Here is a 25,543-nt window from a genome sequence, read left to right as displayed (position 1 = left end):
TAAACACTTGTCATCCATCTGTGGACAGTGCAAATAAAAGTTGTCTGGGCCGTCATGTTCATGTAAGTGCTGGATCGAACATCGATGGTAAAATGTATTGCAGCAGTCATACAGATGGTGAAATTGTAGAGTGAGATAGTGTTGATCACAGAGATCCCTTCAACTCTCAGAGGCACAGCTGGGAATGACTTTCTGGGCTCTTTCAAGGGTGAAATAGCCTGCGAGGAGGAAGAGAGGAAATAGATGATGGAGGTTTTGAGTGAAAACACTTTATATGCCAGACCTACATAAGCACCTCCAGGTGATTTGGTTTTGTAATTGTTGTGTTCATCTGCTGTCTGCCTGTTAGTTCACAAAATTACTCATTTACAGATTTGAATAATAACTTTTAAAGCTACCATGCATTCTAAATGAGGCGAAACATTCACATGAAAGCTGAACAAACATCTATATCTCCTAAGTTAAGCCTGGAAATTCCCCAATTTCTAAACAGAAAGTCTGTTTTATGGATCAGATGCTAGCTTTTAAATTATGTTTCGTTCTTTTCTTCATGCTTAAGTCTTCCCAGAGGACTTCTAAGAAAGTGTTCTGAGGAAATTCCATTTCTTAGAGCCGGGGTGGACAATTCAATTTCCCTAGAACCCATATTATCTTCTATGACTGGCGGGAGGAATTGTCAAGCCACAGGAAAGAAGGAGGAGATGAAGAGGCTTCATACGATGGGAAAAAACTTAGGAAGGAAGAGTTCTAATTAGTATTTTCTTTTGTATTTAATATATATATATGATATGGAAGATTGTTTTTAAGAAAATAAAAGAAGGAACAAAACGTAAAGTTTAAATTAAGAATTAATGTACAATAATAAAAATAAGCCCATGATTTGCCCTCAGCCTTCACTTAACTCAATACCTGCGACATCTCAACTTTTTCTGCTTCTTTGGAGGTTTACTAAATAAGTTTCCTCCCCACAAGGAACCCACAATAACACTTTTCTGTTACACAACAATAGTGGCTGAACAGGATGTGTGAGGCTTTATCGTGGGACGCCGAGTCATTGTTGGGCTGAGCCGGCAGGAAATGCAAGGAGGAGGATTTCTGAAGCGCTTGTTTGGGATTTCCTTGGTTTTCATGGAAGCTGGTGTATTCCTCTTCTTGTTTTGAAACAATAACTATTTACCGAGAGGTCATTTCCTTCCTCACCATTTCATATGTGGAGACGACACGGCGGAGGACGTCAGGAAGTGGCCCTTGCGGCTCCAGGGTGGGGTAGTGGTTCCGGAGGTCAAAAAGGATCAGCGGCGATCCGTCAGGTCCTGCCACTCTGGCGCTCAGAGCCAGAATGCATTGCATGAGGTTGGCAGCGGCCGACACGCCGCACAGCTCCCTGAACACCTCCACTGTTGTCTGTCAGGGAAAATAACAAGTTGAGAGAAAGAGTTGTTCAAACTCACCATGGAAACACCTGTAAATGAAAGAGACATCTCCTTCTGAACTGCATTCTTTTTCTCTAGCTTCACCTTTCATTTAATCCACACATTTATTGTTTTTTAAAATAGTTCAAAGATATATATATTTTGTATGATAAGTGTTATATGCAGAGAAATTTTGGATTTTTTGGTTTTAGTTTTGGTTTTAATTGTTTTTATTTAACCCAGATGAAAGGGACAAATGGAAAGCTGTGTTTCTACCCTTGAAACCGTGAAAAACACTCTTGCAAGTAAGTAAATGTATTTTTCAGAAATGTAGTTTTACCAATATCATTGAATGCACTGGGGGGTTTTTTTCTAACGAGATTACCTATTGATATTTTAGCACCGTTCTAAATTGTAATCTACATTTTTATTTGTCATCATCGTCTTATTTTCCTCACATGGCAATAGTTTGTTGAGAGAATTATTTTGTCATCGTGTCATGTAGAGTATGGCAGGAAAAATTGGACTTTGGTGGGTCATTATGGTCTGATCAATACATGGAAAACAGAACACGCACCAACAGACTGGACTGCCAGCACTCTTTTAAGCGTTATTTCCAACTACCATTCCATGCTGCTGTTGCTGCCAGTTCTCACACCCGCATTCCGGGTCCTCCTAATGTGGCACAGTGTGACTTCCCCTTGGAATGTCCTCTAGGTTAAATCCATTTTATAAAGACCTTTGCGAAATATTCAGTTATCAGTGTGTGGCTGTCACACAGTTTTAGGTAATTGTTCATCACTGGCGTCTCTTGCATGCTGCGACCTTGAGCTGTGACGGGAAAGAGGGAGAGGCGGATGACTGGAAGGACGATTCACTCTAGAGAACCTCTTTTTGTGCTTGGAATCTACAACCAATTCAACTACTTCATTTGCTGACTTTTCATGCTCAGTTGATTAAGGCCGGCTAAACTTAAATCTTTCAATCGATCCACACACAGCCAGCACTTAATGGTTCACACAGCTCCTGAATAAATGGACCAATGATTTAAACGGGCTTCGACTCCTGAGCAACCATATCTTTGTTCAATCACTCTAGTGTTCACTTTATAGCAGAGAAGATAAGCATGTTGATGCTTTTACCAATACAGCAGTAACTAGAGTTACTACAGGACACGTCATGCTACTTTATGCTATTAGGACAGCGCTGGTGATGAGTGGTCTCCCCTGAGGCGGAGAAAAAGTCATTGACAAGGTAATCTAGGACTACAGACCTGCATGTTTTCTCTCAGGTCAGTGGCTTCTCTAAGCAGAGGTGCTGCACTCCTGAAGACCTCATCCACCGAACGAACTCCAAGTTCTCTTAAGGCTGTGTAGTCTCGTCCTTTTCTGGCCTTGCGCACCGACAGGCCTCTTTTGTGAGGCTTTCCACCCCCCCTCCGATTGGTGAGGGCCACATGGATGAACAGTTGTGCATGAGGGAGATCCTCCCCAGTCAAAGACTGGAGTGGCACGTGTCTGTATCCAGACTGAAGACACTCCAGAGGAATTGCATACTGCCCTGTGAACAACAAGGACAGCGGTCATTCACTCAAATTGAAACTTTATTCCAAGTTGGATTTGAAGCTCACCTATGAACTCGTCGCCTATGTAATCGTCATCCAGCACCACAAAACGAACCATGGCCAGTTCTGGCAGGTTGATCTGGAACTCAAAGCTTTCATCGAAAACAGGGTTGTCTCCATTCTGATGGACAGTTCTGGTGTGGCGCTCAGTGCAGTCCACCGGGATCCCATGAATCTCCACGAAGACGTACGGGTCCACCACGTCCCCTTTGGCAGCTGAACCCCTGGGCTTTGGAAGGTTCTGGCCACTAATTACCTTGGAAGGAAATAATAACTAGATTACTCAACACTGCTTTAAATACCCTCGCAATAAAGACGTTTAATATTGTAATGAGACGACATGAGTGCAATATATTGTTGTATAACTGTGTTTTAGAAGTGCCTTGCTGCCTGGTTTACAGTGAAGCCTGTATCTAATGGAGCAAATGCCTCCTTTACTGCTGTTGACATAAGATATGTGGCTTACTTTCTATCGCTCTCCTCCACAGCTCGAACACACACACTTCAGCAGTTCGTTGGGTTCAGACTTCCCATTAGAGTGAGTGGAATATGTAAATAAATGAACGTTTTCAAATGTTCATGACTCATTTGATCAGGCTTCAAAGTGTGAAGCAGACGTTTCATTTAATATTGTTGTAAAAGCATATTTGGTAGGATTCAACTAAAGCCAAATGTGTCCAACAAAATCATGTTTTATTCATGAGTGGTTTATGTCTAATTTAAATCATTAGCCCTACATGGATTATTACTGTCTGAGCCATGTTTTATTTATGAAAGAAAAGACCAGATTTTCTCCAACATTGTATAAACCTGTGACTGTTGATATGTCAATATGATAGTTTAAGTTAAGTTCACTGAAAAATAGATCTTTAAACAAGCAAAAATAATTTTAAACACTATTTGGAAGCATCTTAACACAGAGAAACCCAGGGTTTTTCTGATTAGCGATAGTTGAGTTGTATTTTTCATGTCCTTTTTTTCTGGCTATTCTATTTTATTTTTGCTGAAGGTTGGTCTCTAGTGTTTTTACAACCACCGATATTAATATATATAAATATAAAATCTTAAGTAAGTAGTAAGAACAATCAAAAGCATACACTTTTCAGGTTTTCCCTGAAAACATATGAATCCTCTTATTTCTTAATTAGCTTGTTCCCCCTTACTAAAGAACCAGTAGGTAAGTAAGTAAGTAAGTCATGATAATTTGTAAAGCAGATTTCTAGACCACGGTCACAAAGCGCTTAAACAATCAAAAACAATATACAGCTAAAATTCATGCTTTAAAAAGCCAAGGCACATAAGACAAACACAGGAGTCCCAGGAAGTCAGGGAAAAGCCTGCACAAATAAGAATGTCTTAAGATGTTTCTTAAAGGAGTCAGTAGATTTTCTCTCCTCTGGTCCGGAAGCGTGTGCATTTTGATAAAATGTTAAAGGTTGCAGCCATAACTGTTTAAACCTTCAAAATATACCTTCTGCAATTATAAGCTAATTATTATGATTACTCATGATGGGCGCGAATGAAGCAGTTTCTCTTTAGTATCCAAGCTCTGGAGGTAGAGCCATGAATGGAAGCCATTTAAAAATAATGGGAGGTTATATTTTGCACAAAGCCAAAGATTACACAGCAGAGTACCATCTACTAAACTCTTGAAAGAAGGACAATGCTTCATGAAGCTTCATGACCTAAAGCTTTTCAAACCCAACCCACCTTTATGTGGAGCAGCTGTGGAGATACACCAGGCACCGCCTCTTTGGTGTCCGCACAGAAATACGAAACCTCTTGGCGCATGATGGCTGGTCGCAGAACGTATCCGCAACATCCGTTTTGTCGGAACCAGGCAGTGTTCAAGTCCATCATAAGGCCCGCTGTCTGGAAATTCATACTCACTATTTGACAGCCGCACTTCCACAGATCCTGAGGGTTCATGTTGCTGGAGTCAACACGCATGGGGTTCGGGTAAACACGCGACAGAAAGTGTTTGTTATGGTTGACAAAGTTGCCGGGGCTCTCAGACGCAAGACGTAAAGCCAGCGATTCATGAAAGGAGCATAATTCCCAAGGTCTTTGGCTTTTCGACGATGTTTGAAAGTCAATGAAGCGGACGGACTGACAAAGAGTCACTAAATCTGAAAGCTCCTTCAAGAGAAGAAATCTTTGCGGAGAGTGATGAGGGGGATTGCAGCGAGTGACCGTTGTCAAAACAGCGCTCTTCTGTAAAATGTCCTTCTCAATTCCTGTCGTTGCTCCTCCACTGTTACTTGCTCGCATTCTTTGACACATCTCAGCACCTTCATCTTCCTCACTTACCTCTCCATCTCCATTGTCCCATCTCAGCTCTAACTTCTTTCCCTTTAATAGGATCTGATGCCTTAAAGCATTTGGTGACGGCAGGTATGACTGTTTTTCATCTGGCGGATCTTGAAATAGTCTCCCTCCTAGTATTCTCACCAGATGCTGCATCATCACTTTCTGCTGAGAGGGCGAGCAGTGATTTTCTAAAGACACAATTAAAGGATACTCGGAAGACACAAAAGCAAATTTTGCAATGGCTTCCAACACTGAGCGCAAGGCAAGTGGAGGGGTAAGGGTGTGTCCGGTGCAGACCACTGGCTCCTCATCTGCGCCATCCCAAACATCCACCTCCACGCAGCGACAGCCCATCTTCAGAGCACGGATGTACCCAGAAATGTCAGCAGGACCTCTTAGCTGGTCCTCGATGAGGTAGGTGTTGTGGGACGAGTTGATGTAATAATGGGACAAGGGCTGCGACATGTCCTGGCAGACGCTGTCGTGCTCCCGGTCAAAAATGTGGCACTCTGCTGATGTCAGGTATCTGTTGAATCCATCTAAAGACAAGTATCCCTGCTGCCGGCCTTCTTCCGACGGCTCATGGGAATGGATCACCTCTAGGCTTGCTTCCTCACTGACCTGAAAAAGACATTGGTGATACAGGTAAAGATGTGAGAAGACTTGAGAAATCTGTACTACCCACCTGTGCAACACCCTGCTCAGCCTCAAGGAACTTCATCAGGTCCTTGGTATCCAGAAACTCCTTGTTGCTGGAGAACTGCACGAGCAGAAAGTAAATCTCGGGACGTGTGCAGAAATCATGGATGACGTCTATGAACTCCTGTTTGGTGACTTGTCTGGCTGAGATGGCTTGGTTTGTACCGATGTCTTCTCCTTCTGGTCCGTTATCGACACTGAGCATCTTCTCCCGAACTCTTTGAAGTTCTTTGAATCTATGCTCCACTTTCACACTGCTGACACCAGGGTTCACATCCTGGACCAACTTAATGGCCGAAGGTAAGGAAATCCATTCATCAATGTCGGATTTTGCAGCCGTTGAAAACAGCTTGTTCAACCAGGCAAGGCGGAGGCTGTTTTGACTGTTAGCTAGCATGTCAAAGGCATGTTTCCCATATTTCAACAGGTACCTGCCAAGGAGAGAAGGATATTTTAGAGAGTGTAGTGTAAGTAATGCTTTACTTATTTCATTTTGTAGTGTCCCAACCGTGGTGGCTGGAGTGCTTTTTTGGACCAGTTTAACCAACTGTGAGGCAAGGGGGAACATCTGGTTATAAAGTGAAGCCGAAGTATAAATGACAGGAAAGCTTACAATTTTTTTTAGACATGTAGTCAAGGCTTGTTAACATTGTTTTATATGTGTTGCACACAGTTGGGCTAAATGATCACTAGAGGGTTTTGTCTCCATGCAAACACCTCATAATCCCATTACAGCAATGCCCTTCTACAAGTTATCAGAAAAAAAAAAATCTCTGTAGACCCACTTTAAATTGGTATGTAATCTAAGACAATATACCAGATACTTCAGATATCTTTGTGTAGAGATTATACTGTGACCTTCAAATCATTTAATGTTATAAAAAAATAAAAGTGCACCTTATAAGCTTCATGTACTCATCCTGGTACTGACCTCGAGCTGACTTTATGTGGTACACAGTGCTCAAACACCTATTGAAATGTTGGTAAACTACAAACATTATTTTTGCTTTTTTACCCAACATTTCTCTTTTGATTATATTCATCATTATAATTGTTTTCTGAATTTGCACAACAAGACAAGCGCTTCAGTTTACAAGTGACATATTTGGCTCAGCCCGCAAAAACTCAGTTTCTTGAGTCTGGCTAATCAGAAATAATGCTTTCCCTGGACCACGGCTTGGCTTTAAAACACTAGTTTGGTTACCGATGGGTGACATCCCAAATACTACATCTATTCCATTAAACAGTCTATGTAACAAAGTATGGAACCACACTAGTGGTAAAGTTTATATAGCACCAGCAACATCTTAACTTCAGCCTCCTGCATCTCCATTCACACTTGCTCTGACTGAACACACACACTCCCACCAGAGGCTTTCCAGTATGTCTGGACCAAACATTCAATATTTATTTGTTCAGTTATACACACAGTCCACTCCACTGTCAGGTTGAAGCCCCCTTAGGTCCCGATGACGTTATGTTACAGCGGTGTGAGGATGACGCACTAGACACCGATAAATTGACAGTCCCTAGAGCCGGTTCATTAAGGCATCCTAAAAATAACATATTTTTCATCACCATCGACCACTCATTACTTCACTGCAAAAGCCGCTGATATTGACAATTTCTCAGAATGTATTGAACGTGTTGTCTTGACCTTTTAAGTATATATTTTATTGAGTATCGTTTTGATTGTTTAAGCCCTTTGTGACCCTGGTCTAGAAAAGTGTTTACAAATATAAATTACTTACTTACTGTATCATGTGTCTCTGAGCTGCAAAATAAATTGGAGTTTGTGTGCGTTTGATTAAACGCACAAGAAAAAAAACTCAAACTCTTCCTCCAACTATTATCTGTTCCTGGATGAATTGGTTTTTCATCCATTTCTTTCAGTTGATACTGGAATAAGGGCGGATTCATTGGTTTACATGTATTATCGTGCAGACCTGTTTACCCGGGCTAAATGAAGGACAAAGCAGTTAATCAGGACATCATGCAATCATTGGTGTATTAGTGATGCCACGGTTTTTGACTAAAGCACCAGATAATGTCTTAGACGTCTGGATTTTACACTTAACTAACAAGACTGTGCTGTGGAAATTAGCATGAAGGGAAACTAATGTGTTTATTTAAGTGAATCTTAAATTGTTGTATGACCGCTTTTGTTGACTCATCAGTATATGTCTGTTTGCACAAAACTCTCTTTTAATTGAAATATTTACATCAGAAAATGGGCATTAGCCCCGCCCACTGAAAACCACAGGTTTTTCTGGAGGTAAAATCTTGTTCACTATAACCAAACCCACTCTGCTGTGATTGGTCATGGATCAAAGTATGTCACGCAGCTACAACCGTTTCGGAGGTCTCCACCTTCAAGCAACTCTTTGTATAAATAAAGCGGGGTGTGATTACAGCTGGCTGGAGGAAGAGTGAAGCCATTATTACTTCGTAATGGCCTCTGCTCGCGTAACCTCTCATTTGCCAAGACTACAGATGTGGGTGGACTTAATAAATGAATAACTTCAAAATATAATCATTATGAGGGACTTACTACATCTTGGAGAGAAAGACTTCAACATTTGAAACATGTTAGTAAGTCAGGAGAGATGGAGTTTAGTTTTCCTTAAAGGCTATTGTGTCTCACACTATAAAATGCCAACAGGATAGTAAAGGCTGTTTATCCATTCACAGTCCTGTAGTAAACTGATGATTGATCGTAGACCGCATTAATGTTGGTTGTTTTGATATTAGCAAACGGCTAACAAGCAACTTTTGTCAATGATAGCTGAATTTTGATGCTTAACAAATTGGGTTGTTAAACATGACCCTTAAGCTCGCTAATGTGACTACAACGTGTTCGAGAAACTAAAGCAAAGAGAAATCAACCTGCAACCTAAGAAATTAAAGACAATTCTACCGTTGCTGTTTGAAGAAACAATGGAAAATTGATCTCAGGTCTCTGTTTAAATAGTGGCAAATTATGTTATCACCTATATTTGGGTTGTTGTTTTTTTGCGTTTAATTTAAAGGATGAAGATTGCTTTGATTGTCTTGCTTAGTTAGGTTTTTGTTTTTGTATTATTCTTATTATTTAGTTATTTTATTTATTAACTACTTCTCGTTTTCAGGTATGTAAAATGATCCATTTAAAGTTTTTAATGCATTTTGTTTTTTTTATTACTGCGGTAACAAAAATGGTGACGAGTATCAAATATCTTCCTCTGGTTAGCAATTTGATGGAATCTAAGTCGATTGTATTATAATGTGATTAATGATGATAGCAAACTTGCCTAAAGTAGGTGTATGTGTTCGAGTTTTTAGCTTTATTTTTAAGAATATTTCCTTTTGTTGCTTTTGTCTCCTACCTTAGACCTGTGATCCAAATATTTGCCACTTCAGCAGTGTTGGCCACCAGGTCCAAACTCTCATATAAGTCTCCATAGATGATGGAGAACGCACAGTCCTCTGAAATCTGCTCATAAACTCCACTGGTGCGGAAGGTTTCTGTGTTACGACCGGTGCGGACCTTGGGAGAAGCAAAAAAAACATCAGACAATAAAAATCACACCATCTGCTATTGACCACAGGTCTGACTGTTGCAAATATTTGCATTGCCTCTGTACAAATGGATCAGAAGTAATGGATGGACTCATCATCAAGGCAAGGCTTCAGAAAGACTCACTTCTCGTATGGAGGGCAGAACGATCCTGGCTTTATCCGACTCCTTCTTCGAGGGCTCCCAGCACAACGCCTGCAGGCCGGTGTCTAGCAGGTAGTAACGCTGGTACACTCGAGAGCCAGAGCGCACCTTCTTCAGCTCAATGCCCTCCACCTGAGGCACAGTATGAACGATGGTGTGTAAAGAGGCGAAACATTGTTTAAAGGTAAAATATGGAGAGAAAAATGCACTTTTGAGCTGCAGAATAATGGTGCGTTTTAAATCTGTGGAAACATATTCGGCAGGATCAGAACTACTATAATGAAGACAAATTATCATTTATCGAGGCTACAATCAAAAAGGGGACAGAGCCTTCTCCATCAGGGCACCTCAACTTTGAAACGTTGAATCAAAGGTGTTTTACTCAACTTTATTTTCAGTGTTTATCATTTTATGTAGTAATATTTTCCTTCAATTAAATTTGTGTTGTTTTATCTTGATTTATTACTCTGCTGTTATAATCGATTTTCATTTTTAACTGTAGTTGTTTGCTTTTATGTAAAGCACTTTGTAACCACTGTAAAAAAGTGCTATATAAATTATTATTATTATTTAAATACACAGCAATACCTGTATGATGTTGTGAATCATTACAAAGACCATGTTATAGTACATTTAAGAGTAATTGGAAGAGTAAGATCCATATCAGAGTCACTCAATAGTCAGAAAACAATTATCCTTGATAGGATTTATTTTTAGTTATACATTTTAATCTTCAAATATCAAATTAAAAATAGCGCTTATTCATTTATTTTAGGCCGTTTACATTTGACCATTTACCCTTTTTTTATCTAGTAGTAGGCGTGTTTCATCCGATACAGCTGCTAAACTAGTACTTTTGAAACTAAATGAAATGATTTTTCTGAACAATTTGAATCAACTTTGAACTTGTTTCCATAGTAATACTATTATATTAATATAATTTGTGGGCTAAATTATGTGCTGAAGGTGGCGTGCGATTGTGTGTACCACTGTTATAACTACATTTTTAAATACATGTTGAATGTTTGTATTTTAGCCAAAACATTTTTATCATGGAATAATCCAAAACAAAAATAAGGCACTGAAAATGCAGTCAGTCGCATTGGTACCCATCCCTCTTCATGAAAGCTTAAAAAAGTTTAATTTATTTTATTGTTTTATCTTAATTTTATCAAAATTACTAAGAGAATCTATATCTTAGGAACAACTGTATGATAATCTTTGAAGAGCTACTAGGTTTTTTATTCATGATTCATTTATATACAGATGTAACTATTTTTACTAAGGCAACTAAAGCTTACTCAGGGGTCATGTTGATAAGCCTATTATTTATCCAAGGACAAAAGATTATATTGAATAATACTGGTCACATGGTTGACCCACCATGGAGTGGATACAGTCTGCAGCACTGCTGATCTTCTTCTCCGACAGGCTGCTGCTGAAGGACACCGTCTTCTTCCTCTCTCGACCTGCACGTGACCCGTCCTGACGCAGAGGGAGAGGAATGAGTGATACTGATGAAAAGTGAAGGTTCAATACGTACATCACGGTGGCAGCAACACAATGTCATATCAATGTTCATATCCAGGCCTCACTTTGAGGCTAGGGATTACAAAAACGTGGCGTCTTATGTAACCAGATGTAAATGCAGATTATTTAAACTACATTAAGACTCCTACGCCCAATCTGTTATTGTTTTTATAGCACGCTAAAAGCCTTGGCTTGCCCTCGCCCTTCACCATCACACCATTAATCATACCTGACCGGTTGGAGGCGGCGGGCGGTAGCATTTATATTCTATGCCTCTACAATGACAGTGAGCTCAGATCAACCGAGTCGCTTTATCTGAGCCCATTCATTTGATCTTTGGAACACTCAGATGTCAGCCGAACGGAGAAGAGATGAAAGCACATATGTGGGTGCTTTATTAAATTATTTACATTTCAATGTCCAGATTAAATCTAATTAAGAGGCTTCATTGGACCTGTCAGGAGAGGACAGGTAATGTAATTGTTGGTAATTCAAGATGACGTGACCATTCAAGGCTTGAACATGAAATTAAAACAAACAAAGAATTTTTCAGATAAAGCAAGCAAAAGTGTGGGACGCCATCTTTGTGACCCTCGAATGTAGTGGCTGACAAGAGGTATTAATAGCAACTACATAGGTCCCTTGATGACTTGTTACCTTAATTGTGTATGACTTGTGACAAACTCATTTTGCACGGACGCTTATCTCTCCGATACAAATAAATGGAAAGCCTTTTTTAACTGAGAGGACATGGTTCGGGGTAAAATGCCCCGACCACATCGTTAAGGACAGAACAGCAGCCTCATTGAACACAGTGAGAGATCACTGAAACACTAAAAATACACAGAGACACCCAGAGGCAGGACAGTGGAGCAGAGGAGGCATTCACATGGGGAAAGATATGAATAATAAGCCTCTTCAGAATTGTGCATGAAACCCAAATAGGAACTGGATTGATCTCGACAGAAACTTCTCAACAATTAGAATCTATAGATAACAAACAAGTTACATTTTACATTACATTTAAGATTGAGGTACTTACCTCAAATATTTGTATCTCTAATACATACTATTTAATAATGACTTGTTTATATGCCTATATCCTTATCTGTTTTACTGGTGTTTTGCGTTTGTCCTAAAAATAAAATACAGGAACTTCCACAGCAGCTTATCTGCAGTAAAGAAATGATATTTAGAATTAGTGAATGAGACATGATCATCTTCTCTCAGTAAGTTTTACACGCAACGGCCTAATTTGGTTTTAATGCTTCCTCTGCTGTGTAACAGGAAACAAATCCCCCCCCCTCAAAAACAACTTCCTGTTGAAGGTGTGAGACCGGGTGAGTGGCAAAAGTCAAAGCAGCAGAGAAGGAAAATATAGAAGCATTCTCCTGAAAGAAACCAAATGTGAAGATGAGCTTAAAAGATACATGTTTTATGAAGTTTAATAAAATACTTTGATAGTATTGAATACAATTCTGTTTTATTAGACTGTTGTTCAGTCTCTTTAAACAAGAAAACAGTTGAGTAAAACTATCTCCATATTTATACATCTCTTACTTTTGTGGCACAAATATCCTTCAACTGACTTTTCATCAATGCGGATTTTCTCAGCCTGCTTTTGGACCTGGTCTTCCACCATATGTACATTCAGAATCTTTTATTGCAAATATTGTAAACGCAACACAGGAATATGTTGTGGTGGCATCACAGAATAAACGGAATAGTGTTTCCAGTACAATAACAAAACCATGGTGACCTGCCAGAATCTTATTATTATACTAAATGATATAGCTTTAGAACCAAGTGCACTATTTAAAAATAAAAAAAAATGATAGTAAATTAATTATTAATAATTCCTTTTAATAACTCATGGTTAAGAACGATCAAAAACGACATTACCAATGAAAAAAGCAACAAGTAAGTCATAAATCTCATCACAGCAAAAAATGTCTTTGTAAAACCATTTATAATTGTAAAAGCACCAACAAAATGAAGATGTTTTGCTGATGTCAAGCAGTCCGTGGTCAGATAGCGAGTGCTTCTTACAGTTGGCTCTTTGTTTGACTTTTCAATTTCTGAACAAAGCGTCCAGACTCTGGGCAAGAGGTGGAGTTTGGTTGTCAGAGGTAAGAGTTAAGCTACGACGGCTGATATAGAGAAGTCAACCACACCCCTTATTAAAGATTAGGGAAACTGATAAACAGGAATATCATCAAAAGGCAAAAGGTTAGAAAATAAATTCCCCTGAAACAGTGAAATTATATTTTAAGATTTAAGCTGTTTTTAACCAGGCTATAAATGTGTTTATAAGCTGTAAAGGTCGTTAGCTGTTTGTGTCTTTTGGACGTGTATGGAAGTAGATCAGTGCCATCAGAATATTGAATGCTTACATGTATTTTTTCAGATATTGAAAAGATAAATGAAATAATTTAAATTATTCAATATTTGTTATGTTTACATTTCAACTATTCAATATTTATACCAGCGGAAACCGAACGAGTATCGAGTTACTTGATCATACTTGCGTGCATAAACGATCAGATGACAACATTCAAGCACTGCCGGGATAGTTTAGATAATTTCATGCCAAATTATCAACTTTGTTTTATCGTGAGGAGTTTAAAGATCTTAAACTACATATCACCATCAATCAATAGATTCTGATATCAAAGGATTTAAGCAGGAACGATTTTTTACTTTGATGTTTAAATCTGCTCTAGTGACACAAATGCATTTTACCATCACCATTTTTGCAATGAATTATATTATTAAAATTATTTTTTTCTTGTTATCTTTATTAATGGCACATTTTTTTCTCAACAGAACCTATTGAGACACCAGCTGATAGAGAGTCTTCTCAAAATATCAATCAGTTTTGAATCAACAACCAATAACTTGGACTATTTAGACTTTCTTACACGCCATTAGACTATTTATTTAGATCATTTTCTCACCAGATTGGTGATGATGATAACTTACTTGAGGCTGTGTATTGCTTCTGTTGTTTTCGTGCGCCATTTTAATAAACCATTTTAATAAACATTTTAATAAACATTTGAATTCCTTTTAATAAACTAGCTGAAGATGAGTTGCAGCAAGACCCGCCTTCTTCCCTCAGGTAGCTCCCTGTGATTGGTGGAGAAATCCTGTCTTCGTGGCAGACATCTACTTGTATTTATTTCGAGCGCGCAAGACATTTGAGCAGAAAAATGTTGAGCGCGCACTAGTGAAGTTGAGCGTGTATGACAGCTAGAGCACACGTATGACATGTGTACAACAATGAAGACACACTCGCTCAAACCGGTGGCAGTAATCTCACTCCAGTTTACTAGCCAGAGGGTTTTCCAAGATAATATGTACTTCACTTTCCTCGTGAACCACAGTAACATCTTCCAAAATGATATTTGAGAACACATCTATCAGAGCTCAACTAATATTGTCGACTACATAGAAGAAGAAAAACACATAGAAAAACATGTTGACACAGTATGACAAGAAAAAGAAAAGAAAGAAGAAGAAGAAGAAAAGGAAGAATAGGACATGTTGACACAGTATGACAAGCATGGCAGTGCTATTACACTATCATTATACTTATCTTTCACATGTTCTGATAGTCCCAGCTAACCCCAAAAAAGACGGCAGCTTCTCTTTTTTAAACCCCAAACACACATAAGAACTCACTTTTACTTTCTTGCAGATTTCACTGATTTCAATTAATTTTCCCGAGTGATGAGCTCAAAAAGCTGCGTCAGGAACAAAATCTGCTGGTTTAAAAAAAAGATCTTGTGAGGTTCGTGGATATGTGATCAAAGCCAGCTCTGGAAGTCATCGTCGGGGGGGCAGCATAACTCTTAATTCAGTGAGTAGAATCAAAATGACTCAAGTTTGAGACGTTTGAATGAATGAGGACTGATAGATGGAGTGTAAAGGAGAAGTGAGGGTTATTCCAAGTTCTAGTCAGACAAAGGCAGCCAAGGTGAATGTGCATAAGGATAATAAACTTCTCAAATTTCTCCCAGAAAAGGACACAAAATGGATGAGTTTTTAATTTAATGAAAAGCAGACACAGGCAAAGTGCTGCCCTTAGACTGTATTTATTCATCCCTGTACGACACTAACATCTCCACATTTGATTTTGTATTTCATTTGGTTTAACTGTTAGCACAATTTATTAACAAGTTCTTTGTCCTTTTGGTGAACATATTATTGCCCATTAAAGTAAATAAGGTGAGTTTGGGATCTTTCTTAATAGTCAGTTTATAAATACGTTTATTTTATGTTTTTAATACTTTCCCCTCCTTTTTTCCCCTTGTCTTTTTTTCTGTTGCGACATCATATTTTGGACCTTCGCTCGTCTCCTCTGGATTGATGGTCACTCACAACCGTCACAAAATTGAATGTAGTCTATGAGGAAATACAATTGCCCATGAAAATTCATTTTGACAGTTAAAAGACAAAAAGCCCCCTAAATATATGGTCTCTTTCCTCGACAAACCACAAGTGTCCTTAAAGTCTGAGTGCCTGTAGCTGGCACGTCTTGTCAATTGAAAACACAAAACTATCCCCATGAACACCCAGAGAAATTGTCCTATTGTAATGAAAATATCTCAAAGTACACTGCTGCTGCTTTGGCAACAAAGAATGCAGCCGTTTGCTCCGAGCTCGACAACCTCTAACACTCTCGTCTCTGTAGAGTCACAGTTCGGATGTGAGCCCCCTTAAAAGGAGAAACGTGGACTCATGGTTTACACATAAAAATGTTCCACTGTGACCAAACTTAACAGAGGAAATAGGTTGCTATTTTGAAATGAAAATAGGAAACAATATAATGTTATTTTAAAAATGTCTGTAGAAATTACACCACGTTATCAAGACACAACTGTGGATGGAGGATGACTAAGGCTTTAGCCAAAGCCCTTTTGGCTCAAAAACTTGCAGTGTGAAAACAATGCACAAGCCTGCTCTCCAGAGCACCGCCAGGCTGTCCAAGAGCGAACACTCTGATTGGTCGAAGTGGCTGTCAAGTTCCAACAGGTCCCGCCTCACAGCCCCGCGAGTCTATAGTTAGTTTTGCAGCCAATATCTCAGTCAAGCAGGAGCAAAAGTGAGATGTGTGCATAGTCATTTTTAAGAACCTTAAATCCTAGAACACTTTTCTACGTGACTTCAAATTCTATTCATAGTTACACATGTTTAAATACATGGACACCTTCCTCTGTGACATTAAATCTGAACTGAATTAAAGACAAGTCCTAACCATTGGGTTAGTTTGTGTTAGTGATTCTCTTGACTCTTCAGCATCTTGCGTGGTTTGAGGTCAAAATGTATTGAATCAATGCATCTGTCTAACTAATATTTTGCTATTTTGTGTTAACCTTACGTTCATGATTTTGAACAAAATGTTCTTCACCGCCAGGATTTTCACTCAAACAACACAAAGTAGTTGGGTCAGCAAGAGTTCTCAAAGCTCTAATTATTAAACCAACCCACATTCCAAAACATGTAAAAAAGAACACACATTGTCTCACTGCAGTCACACGGAAATAAAATAATTTGTTTTACAAAGACAAGTTTTACTATTTCTCACTAGTTCTGAACAGAGTTGGGTTCAAGAGAAAGAGCTGTTAGAAGCCATACAAGTGAATTATGAAACCTACAAAAGCTTCCTAAACCCAGAAGTGTTAGTTAGGCACTTTACTGTATATCCAGTCCTGAGAATATCTAGAAATCCACACACAACTTTTCAGTTATCTAAATTATAATCAAACTAGAAAGGATCTGTGATGTCAGAATTTAGCTTTTCCTTTAGGTTTCCTTTTCCAAAATAGACAACATTCAAGAGGGTTGTAAAGCTTTACTATGAGTTTCATTGAATTGGAAACATATTTAATCAAATGAACAACGCAATTGTAACTAATTGGAAGATTCTTTAAGCATATGTAGTTGTCCTTAAACACAACATTTACTGCAATACAATTGGTCGTTGTTCTCGTAACTGGCTTATTTGAAAGTCTTTCTTAGAACTTTAACCAATATGAACTCTTTAACCATTTACAAACCAGTATGTTATCATAACTAAAGAAAATTATGAAAATGAATATATATCCTTGAATGTGATCATTAGACTATACCCTGCATGGTCTTGTAAATGGTACAAAACCTTTCCCCTAGTGCATTGACCAAGTATAATAACCTTTGCACGACCTTTATTTAACAGCAACAATGGATGGTGATTGATGTCTGAATGAAGGAAAAGGCATTTGCCCTGTAACAGCATGTTGTTAGTTCAACACATGTGTGCTACTCCCTAAGCTAGCTCTGTCAAGTTGAGTTGCACGCTAACATGACTGCAGCAGTGGAAAGGACACGAGAGGTAAACAACCCTGAGGAAGTACATGTGGTTGAGTCATGGTATTGCCGAATCAAAGTGCAGGATTCGTGTTCAAGAGAAATTGTGGTGACCCTGCAGGAAATCATTTGCAGCAGATTTTTTTTTCCAACTTCCTTGAGGGTTTATAGATTTTCGTCAAGTTAAATACACAGTTTGACTTGATATATAGTTGCAAAGTTTTCGTTTTCAATTTTGTTTCAATTCTGTCTCAAAATAAGTGAGGTTGTGTTGTGTTTCCATGGTTATACAGTGGGTGATTGTTGAAAAATGAATGACGATGTAAACATTGGGCTCGAGACTTTTCGACCCTTCCAGCTACGTGTTGAAATCTCTGACAAATGTTCCTGCCTCTGAATTATTACAGGTACACAAGCAAGCAAACAAGAACGTAGAACAAATGACTAACTTGTAACCTTCCTGTAGGGGCATGTATGTGTGGCTGTTTTTTTAATGCGCTGTGATCCCATCGTAACGACCGGAAGTACTAGTTTAAGAGGACCATCTGGATAGGTTGCTGGTCTCGTCTCGAGCTAGAGCACATATACTTTAAATACATGTGCTCTGGTGTTGTATACATACATATGCATTAACTGACCCAGTGTTTCTCTAACATGGTTGAGAGCATACAATACTTTTTTGGGTTTGTTTTAGCCCATGTCATCTGCATCCTCTCGCAGCCTTCTTTAAAAATGTTATGAAACAAGACATTTATGAGAAATCAGATGAAATTACATTCAAAGTGTTGACAACTTGACAGGAAGCCTTTGTTGAAGTTGATGGGGAGCCGAGAATGCAGTTGGCTTGCACCAGCTTGTAGCTAGTTCAGTTTTGTCTTGCTGCCGGGTTGTCTTGTGTGGTCGCTTGGCAAGACACTGGAAGGTTGGCTCTTAACTTGCAATTAACTATTTAACAACAAATCAAACAGTATAACCAAGCACATATTGAGACCCCTAACAAGTGTATTTGCCATATCATTATGTTGTGTGTATTGTGTACTAAGATACATTTTAATCTTAACAAAAAAAAAAGAATGATTTTGCCATAGAACGTGTTACATTTGTTTAAAAGTGTAAAGAATATTTTTTACTACTAAACATTTCTGGTGCATATCTTCATAACTATTGTCAAGTCCTGCAGTAAGGGTTTGGTATACAACATTAAAATCATCAATCGGTGGGTAAGTTAACCATGTGAAATCATCAATCTTATGTGTTCATGGTCCAAAGGAATCAGAATGGGGGGCAAATAACCTTGAAAGAACCAGATTTGAGCTTGGTTAGATTGGAATGGAATGATGGAATAAAAAAATAAGAGTGACATGGTGCAAAGAAGTGATGACACTTAAGATAACAGAGGTAGAGGTGCTAAATTATTTAAACTAACAGGAAGAACTTCAAAATAAGACAATGGGGAATCTTGAAACGGAATAACAGATCAATCAGAACTATAGTGCGTAAAAGCGTTTGCAAGTTCCACCACTTTTGACCTTGACTTTAAAGTAGATGTGCTTTTAAGGATGAGGTATCAAAATCAAAATTATGATTCATTTATTAATCAGATTAAACTGTCTTTATGCTGTGAACAGTCACTTATTTTTGCTTTAACTGACAATATTTTCTCCTTTTTGCAAACAGATTACTTTTGTCGAAGTTGAGAAAAATTCACGTGTCTTGACATAAAGTTGAATGAATGGTGGTCATATGTTACGTGGACTGTTTTTCTAGTATTCAAACAGAGGCCAGCTTTATTGTTTTCATTATTAAGTCAATGACAAGCTGTTCAAAGATTCTTTATATAAGTGTTTCACAGCTTGAATGCTGATATTCTTGCCTTCAGGGTGAGATTTGTTCGCATTTGTGTGGGTTTGTGTGTGTGTAGTGCAATAGATAGAGAGCACCTGATGCCTATCTCCCTGCCAATGATTCTACATCTCTTTCAAAAACCAGCAGCGCTTAAGATCTGCAGCGATGGCATGCAGACACACAAACTGTGAAAACTGCATTATCATGCTTTAAATGAACCTCAGCAGATTATTGACTTATGTTGAAAGACAAAAGAAGTAAAAAATGATTTAAGCTCCAAATACCTTTTTTTTATTGTAAATCAAAGAGCAGAACTTATTCGTTGCTTTCACCAACTAAACTTTTTAAAGTTATTTTTATCTACATTTACCTATTTTTTTCTGGTGATTTTCACCTCGGTTTTTTTTTTTTACGGAAATTCACCTAAAACATTTCTTATACATATATGCTTATCATTTTTTTTTTATTATTCTTCATTAATATATTGAACTATTAATTCTTACAAATGGTTTAAATGTTTTGTCACATCAGAATAATCCATGTCACATAGTCAAATGATTTGTTACAGCATTTAGCTTTATTGAAATTGTAATTTTTTATAGTTTTCATATGCGTCAGATTGGACCACAATTTCATTTATGCTGTATGTCTTAATACATGCATATTTGACAATAAAAGAACTTGACTTGAACCACAGTTTGTAGATGATTCACTAAGATATATGCAAATTAACAGAGGAGCAAAGGAAGGGAGAAAGATACCTATTAAAATTATAAATATTATGATAATAAATAAAATACAATTCAGACTCAGAGGTATCAAAAAAAAGAATCACTAACGTCTTTTGGCAGATCCTTTTATTGAAAGCAACTAACAGTAGATCTCCTTACAGGGATTATACCAGCAACTTCCTCCTGAGCTAACCAATCAGATGCTTCCTGTTTCAGTGTTAACTTTCAATGACAACACACAGTTCATCAGTAGTTGAACATTTTGAGTGGATTTTTTTTTTATTCAACAAGGTCACATACTTTCTGTGCCTGTATACGCGTGTGCGTGTGTGTACTTGTGTGTACTTGTGTGGGCAAAAAAAGGTGAGAAACTTTCGCTTGTGTTCCAGTGATTGTGAGGAGCTACTGAGAGCATCAGCAACCATCTCATGACTTAATCGCAATATTGCAACATGAACCGTGCGAGGAAATTGGCCAACTGGCTTCTTTCCTGACTGATCAGGAAGAAAAAAAAAATACTATGACTCCTTTGTGTTAAGATGATCATGCAGTCACATGCAGCAACTTTGGTGGGGAGAAAAACAGCTTTTTTTCACGTCTGTTTGGATTCACATCAAACTGAGAAGAGTTCATTTTTTGAACGCTGAGAAGTGTCAACACGATCACAAAGAACACAACTAAACTGAAGATTCCTGTACAGCAAAATATTGTTGATGTGGCTATTATCTTAATAAAAATATATGAAGATGTTTAGCTAAAATTGGATATACATCTTCAATATTTCCCTGGCAACATTGAAAAAAAGGACATAAAAATTGAAGCTATTTTGTAAAGCAGAGTCAAAAGGGATAATTGCTTGCTGTGTTTGGCATAAGAAACATAACAACATCTTGAATTTATAAGCACACTATTAAAATCACATTTATAAATGTGCAACTCCATGTCAAATCGTGTAAATTCCTGCTCAAAGCGAGCATGTAGTGAGCAGAGAGATAAGGCTTTTCAACCTTTAAACTGATTAATAAAATAATCTCCCTTCATGGGTTGTTAACATCAGGTCAGCCTATCAAGCACTACCTCACAGGTCAATCCTATGTTTTTCTAGCACTTGACAGTCCAAATAAGTATGACAATTTATATATGTGGTAATAAATATGTGGATTGTGGATGAAGAGAAAACACAACGGTACAGTAAGTACTGTATGTAAGGCTCATACTTCATTGGTTGGACTGATCGTTTCATACATAGTCCCAAGATTTACGTAATTTTATGATCCCATCGGTGTCAATGTTCATTAAAAATGTGTTGTGAGGTGAGCGCTTCTACATACAATTGGAAAAGTTCCATAATGCACTACAGCAGCTAAATATTTGATCAAAGTTAAGATCCAAACAGGTAACCTACAAATATATTTCCTGTCAGGCATGTATCTTTATTCCATCGTATCTTTGATGAACACTTCTTGCTTCGATAGAAAATGCAAGCTTTAGTAAAAATGACCTAAATTACACATCTAACGTTCACGTTTCTAGGAAACTTGGTATTCTGAGCTGGCATCAGTGCAGTTTGAAGGTCTCATCATCGACTACAGCAGGTCGCTTCTCTTCTCTTCTTCTCATCTCTCTGATGGAGTGCTAATAAGTGGCAGCCGGTGTGTGGCAGGAATGAATACTTGGCAGCGCGATGCACACTGAGAGACACATGATAGCCATGCTCTGATGCACAGCCATGTGCAGAATCGGACCTTGAGAGTTGGTGCTAAAACTAAAGATGGCACTGTTTAGACAGAGTCTGACATGATAACTTGAGTAATCATTCTGCATTCGAGAGGTCACTGTGTTCAATGTTTTTCTAATGATGTGCATTAAGCTGCAGTTCATCAAGTGTCCACTTGAGGAGAAGAGTGTTGTACACATCCAGTCAAAAGGCAGTTTTACATCCTAATTCAAAGATTACATCCTAATTCAAAGATAAACACTGCCAATCGAAAAGGTTCAGTGTATTCTTTATTCTTATCTTTCAGCATTGCAGCTTCAAAGATGAACTAAAGCTTCAATCTTGAAAAAAAACTGATATTAAAAGGTTACCATTAGGAATAAAAAAAAAATCTATACATCAAAATAAAAAAACGAATGGAAATTAACTTCTATTGTTTAGATTTTCTTTTAATTTGTTTTCATGTTTCTCTGTTAGAATATCTTGCAAGAGTGCAGTGGTTTTTTCCACAATAATATCAGTCAATGTCAAGTAGACAGTTCTCTTCAGCAAAACACTTTTTGAGAAATGCTTTTGGTCGATGTGGAGTAAAATAAATAAAGACGACGTGGTGTTTATTAGAAAAATAATCTCCATTAAATGAGCACAACTCCCAAAAGAAAAGTAACTTGAGTTGAGGGCTGGAACAAAAAAAACACGTGCCGCTCAACTGGTGAATCCGAGGAACTCTCTAACTCGTGGTTTTACATGACAACAAATAAAAATAAGAGTTATTACAAGGTTAACTGCCATCTTAAAATAAAAGTAGACTTTACTGTTAAAACATTCAAAATGCAATTATATGAAGTAAAATATAATGAAACAATTTTGGTAAATAAATAAATAACAATAATAAAGGACAAAAGATCATCATATCATAACAATTCTCCGCCTATTGTTTGTTGTTGCTGAATTCTAGTACACAAATCCTTGGAAGCGATGGTTAGTTGTAAGTGATTTTTCTGTCTGACCTTTAGTACGGAGTGAACAGCATGTGATAGCACCTGGGAACACGTCCTGCTAAAAAATCTTTCACAGACCGAATGGGCCGTTTTGGTCGGTTTATCTGAGGTGCTAATGGAAGACAAGTTCACTTTAAAGTGAGTTTATGATGCACAATAAATATTTGATGTTTTTCTACAATAGAATTTGATCAGTGCAAGAGTGAAGTATCTCGGTATACTGCATCAACTTAGGGGCAAAAACTACTTTTCTAAATGTGATGTTTAAGATGTGGATCTTGTTTGTGCCATCATGGAAATAAGGGCGGGAGTTATATTTAAGACCACATCTTTTTACACTTTTAGAGGATTAAAAACAACCAAAAATCAGTTTATCTGAAGGTGTAAATATCTATGGAGAGATGTTTTGAACCAGCAAACATCTTTAGACTCTAGGGTTCCTCGGTGGTACCAACACCAACATACAAAGTACAACTTCAAGTTGTTCAACTTTACAATAATGGAATGATCCATCTCCATCCCTGGACTGGGACGAGAAGGTCGTGGAGGAGCTGCTGGCCTACCTTGATCAGACTGCTCCTGCGAGGGATCTGTTTGCTCGGGGAGTCCACTTGTACGCTCGCGCTCCTGTCGCTGCAGCTCCCGTTTGACACCGGCTCTGCTCGGCTCACCTCCTGGCTCGCTCCCCTTCTCACACCCGGAGCAACCGGTGGACCGGAGCCGCCTCTCCTCTCGCCTGCCTCGGCCATACTCGTGCGGTCACTCGGTCCCTCACAGGCTCCACAGACACGGAGAAAAGCCCGCCATCATGTGACACGATGAACCGGCGACCATGCGGCGTCAAGCACTGGCGAATACAAACTTCCTCCGTCGGTCACACGCTCTCCCGGGGACGGCAGACAGGACGAGGCACAGCTGGGAGACAGCTGGGAGCGACACACCTCCCTGTCTTACACCCCTCACATCTGGACGTGCTGATGCGTTCAGGGCACCGAGGAGCGTTTCCTCGCTGGTTCCTCATGTCAGCTGCTGCAGACAAATGAAGTCCTAATCCGCTACTGAAGGAGGGCTCTTTTTTTTAAATTGTGCTGTGAGGATTAATGTGTACATGGAAAACAAGTACAATTATTATTGTGTTATTTACTTTAAAAAAAAAATATATATATATATACAGTATATCAACGATGATCGTTCATTTTATTTTGAAAATATGCGCCTGGGATTTACAACTGTCTATCATATCTATAATAATTTCAATTTATATCCATAATTTATGCCTTTTCCACAATTATTTTTGTCATGTGATTCTGTTTCTATAAGGCACAAAACAATTGAATAATTTATTCTATATAGTAATTCACTCAATTTACACTTTGCTTTCCATTGTAATAAAAGTTGCGTTTTAATGTTTATAACATTAATTATAAGGGAGTTTGTGACTGCCACCCATAGTAATATCCATGTAAAGAAATTGAAATAAAGACCTTTTCAGTAATCTTTCTAAACGATGACTTAAGGTGCCATTCTTCTCCCATTAAGAATCGAATAGTTTAAACCATATACAAAAAAAACAACATTTGAATACTTTTCAATTTCAGCAGCTCCAGTGAAAATATCTTTGAAATTAAAGTTAAAGCTACAATTCTAATTCTCTCTATATTATAGAGCAGTAAATCACAAAATGTCAATAATGCTGCCTATTTAAAATACATCTGTATTATTCTGGTAGCTATTTTCCAGTCCTTCGAAGATTTATAATGAAGCAGTGTAATGGTTTTTGCTCAAGGGTTTTTATTATTGTGATGCATCTCAGGGAAGAATGCCAGAGTACCATCCATTCCAGGCAAACTAATATTAGCTCCTGCACTTCTCCTGGGCGTCATTGCAGAATATTCAAAGTTCACCTTAACCTTGTCCTTAAGGCCAGCAGATAAACCAAATCCCAGTCAAAAATATGTAACATATTACATTTAAGAATTGATTGAGACATGAAAATGAGTAGGTCAATATGATCAGGTAATAGTATGAGAAGATATTAGAAGTAGAAGATGTTGTTGTCCACTTGAATTGCATTTCAGATTGTATTATACAGAAATTAAGTCAAAATAATGTGTTAAATAATTACATTATAAGAGGTGTGAAATTAAAATAACTTTTGAAAAAAAAGGGATTAAAATAATACCATATTTGAAAATGTTACATGATCAATCAAATCAGGCGGCCAAAAAAATACAAATCCTGCATTAGAACAGTCCTGTATCTGACATCTTTATTTCCTACATGTTCCCTGTCACTGCATGTCCAAACCATCTGGCCTCCCCTATTTTATAATTGTGATATAATAATATGTGTTAAATATTTCAGTGTACATTGGAAAGGATGTGATGATATTATGATATTTTAAAAAACGATTTCAACGAGTCCTACACCAAAGAGAGAACTATGACTACAGGGTAGGGTAGTACCAAGTCAGTCAATGGTCTGCTGGCATCTAGCGTCCGATGTGTGAAAACACTATTATAGGAATCTGCTGCCTGAACAAGCCTGAGGGTGGAAGTCATGAGTACCAATTAGTGTGTTCAAAAACTAAGAACTATACAGTTTAAAAATAAAAATAAAAATG

General features: G+C 38.0%; 1 protein-coding gene across 1 annotated transcript in view; it reads right to left on the bottom strand.

Moving 5' to 3' along the window:
- The window catches only part of LOC148084531 (inactive phospholipase C-like protein 2), a 34,842-nt gene extending 10,939 nt beyond the window's left edge, over positions 1-23,903 (bottom strand). Inside the window, exons 1-9 of the mRNA XM_087787613.1 lie at positions 23,484-23,903; positions 11,129-11,230; positions 9,728-9,877; positions 9,411-9,571; positions 6,032-6,476; positions 4,747-5,967; positions 3,043-3,292; positions 2,686-2,972; positions 1,201-1,404 (exon numbers count right to left, since the gene is read on the bottom strand). Coding sequence (XP_087643739.1) covers positions 1,201-1,404; positions 2,686-2,972; positions 3,043-3,292; positions 4,747-5,967; positions 6,032-6,476; positions 9,411-9,571; positions 9,728-9,877; positions 11,129-11,230; positions 23,484-23,669 — 3,006 coding nt within the window. The 5' untranslated portion in view covers positions 23,670-23,903. The remainder of the gene's footprint in view (positions 1-1,200; positions 1,405-2,685; positions 2,973-3,042; positions 3,293-4,746; positions 5,968-6,031; positions 6,477-9,410; positions 9,572-9,727; positions 9,878-11,128; positions 11,231-23,483) is intronic.
- Between the last annotated feature and the right edge of the window lie 1,640 nt (positions 23,904-25,543).

This window comes from Callionymus lyra, chromosome 3 (assembly GCF_982586985.1).
Source record: "Callionymus lyra chromosome 3, fCalLyr1.hap1.1, whole genome shotgun sequence".
Lineage (NCBI taxonomy): Eukaryota > Metazoa > Chordata > Actinopteri > Syngnathiformes > Callionymidae > Callionymus > Callionymus lyra.
The sequence above is the reverse complement of the archived record's forward strand: the minus strand, read 5'-3'. Positions and strand labels throughout refer to the sequence as shown.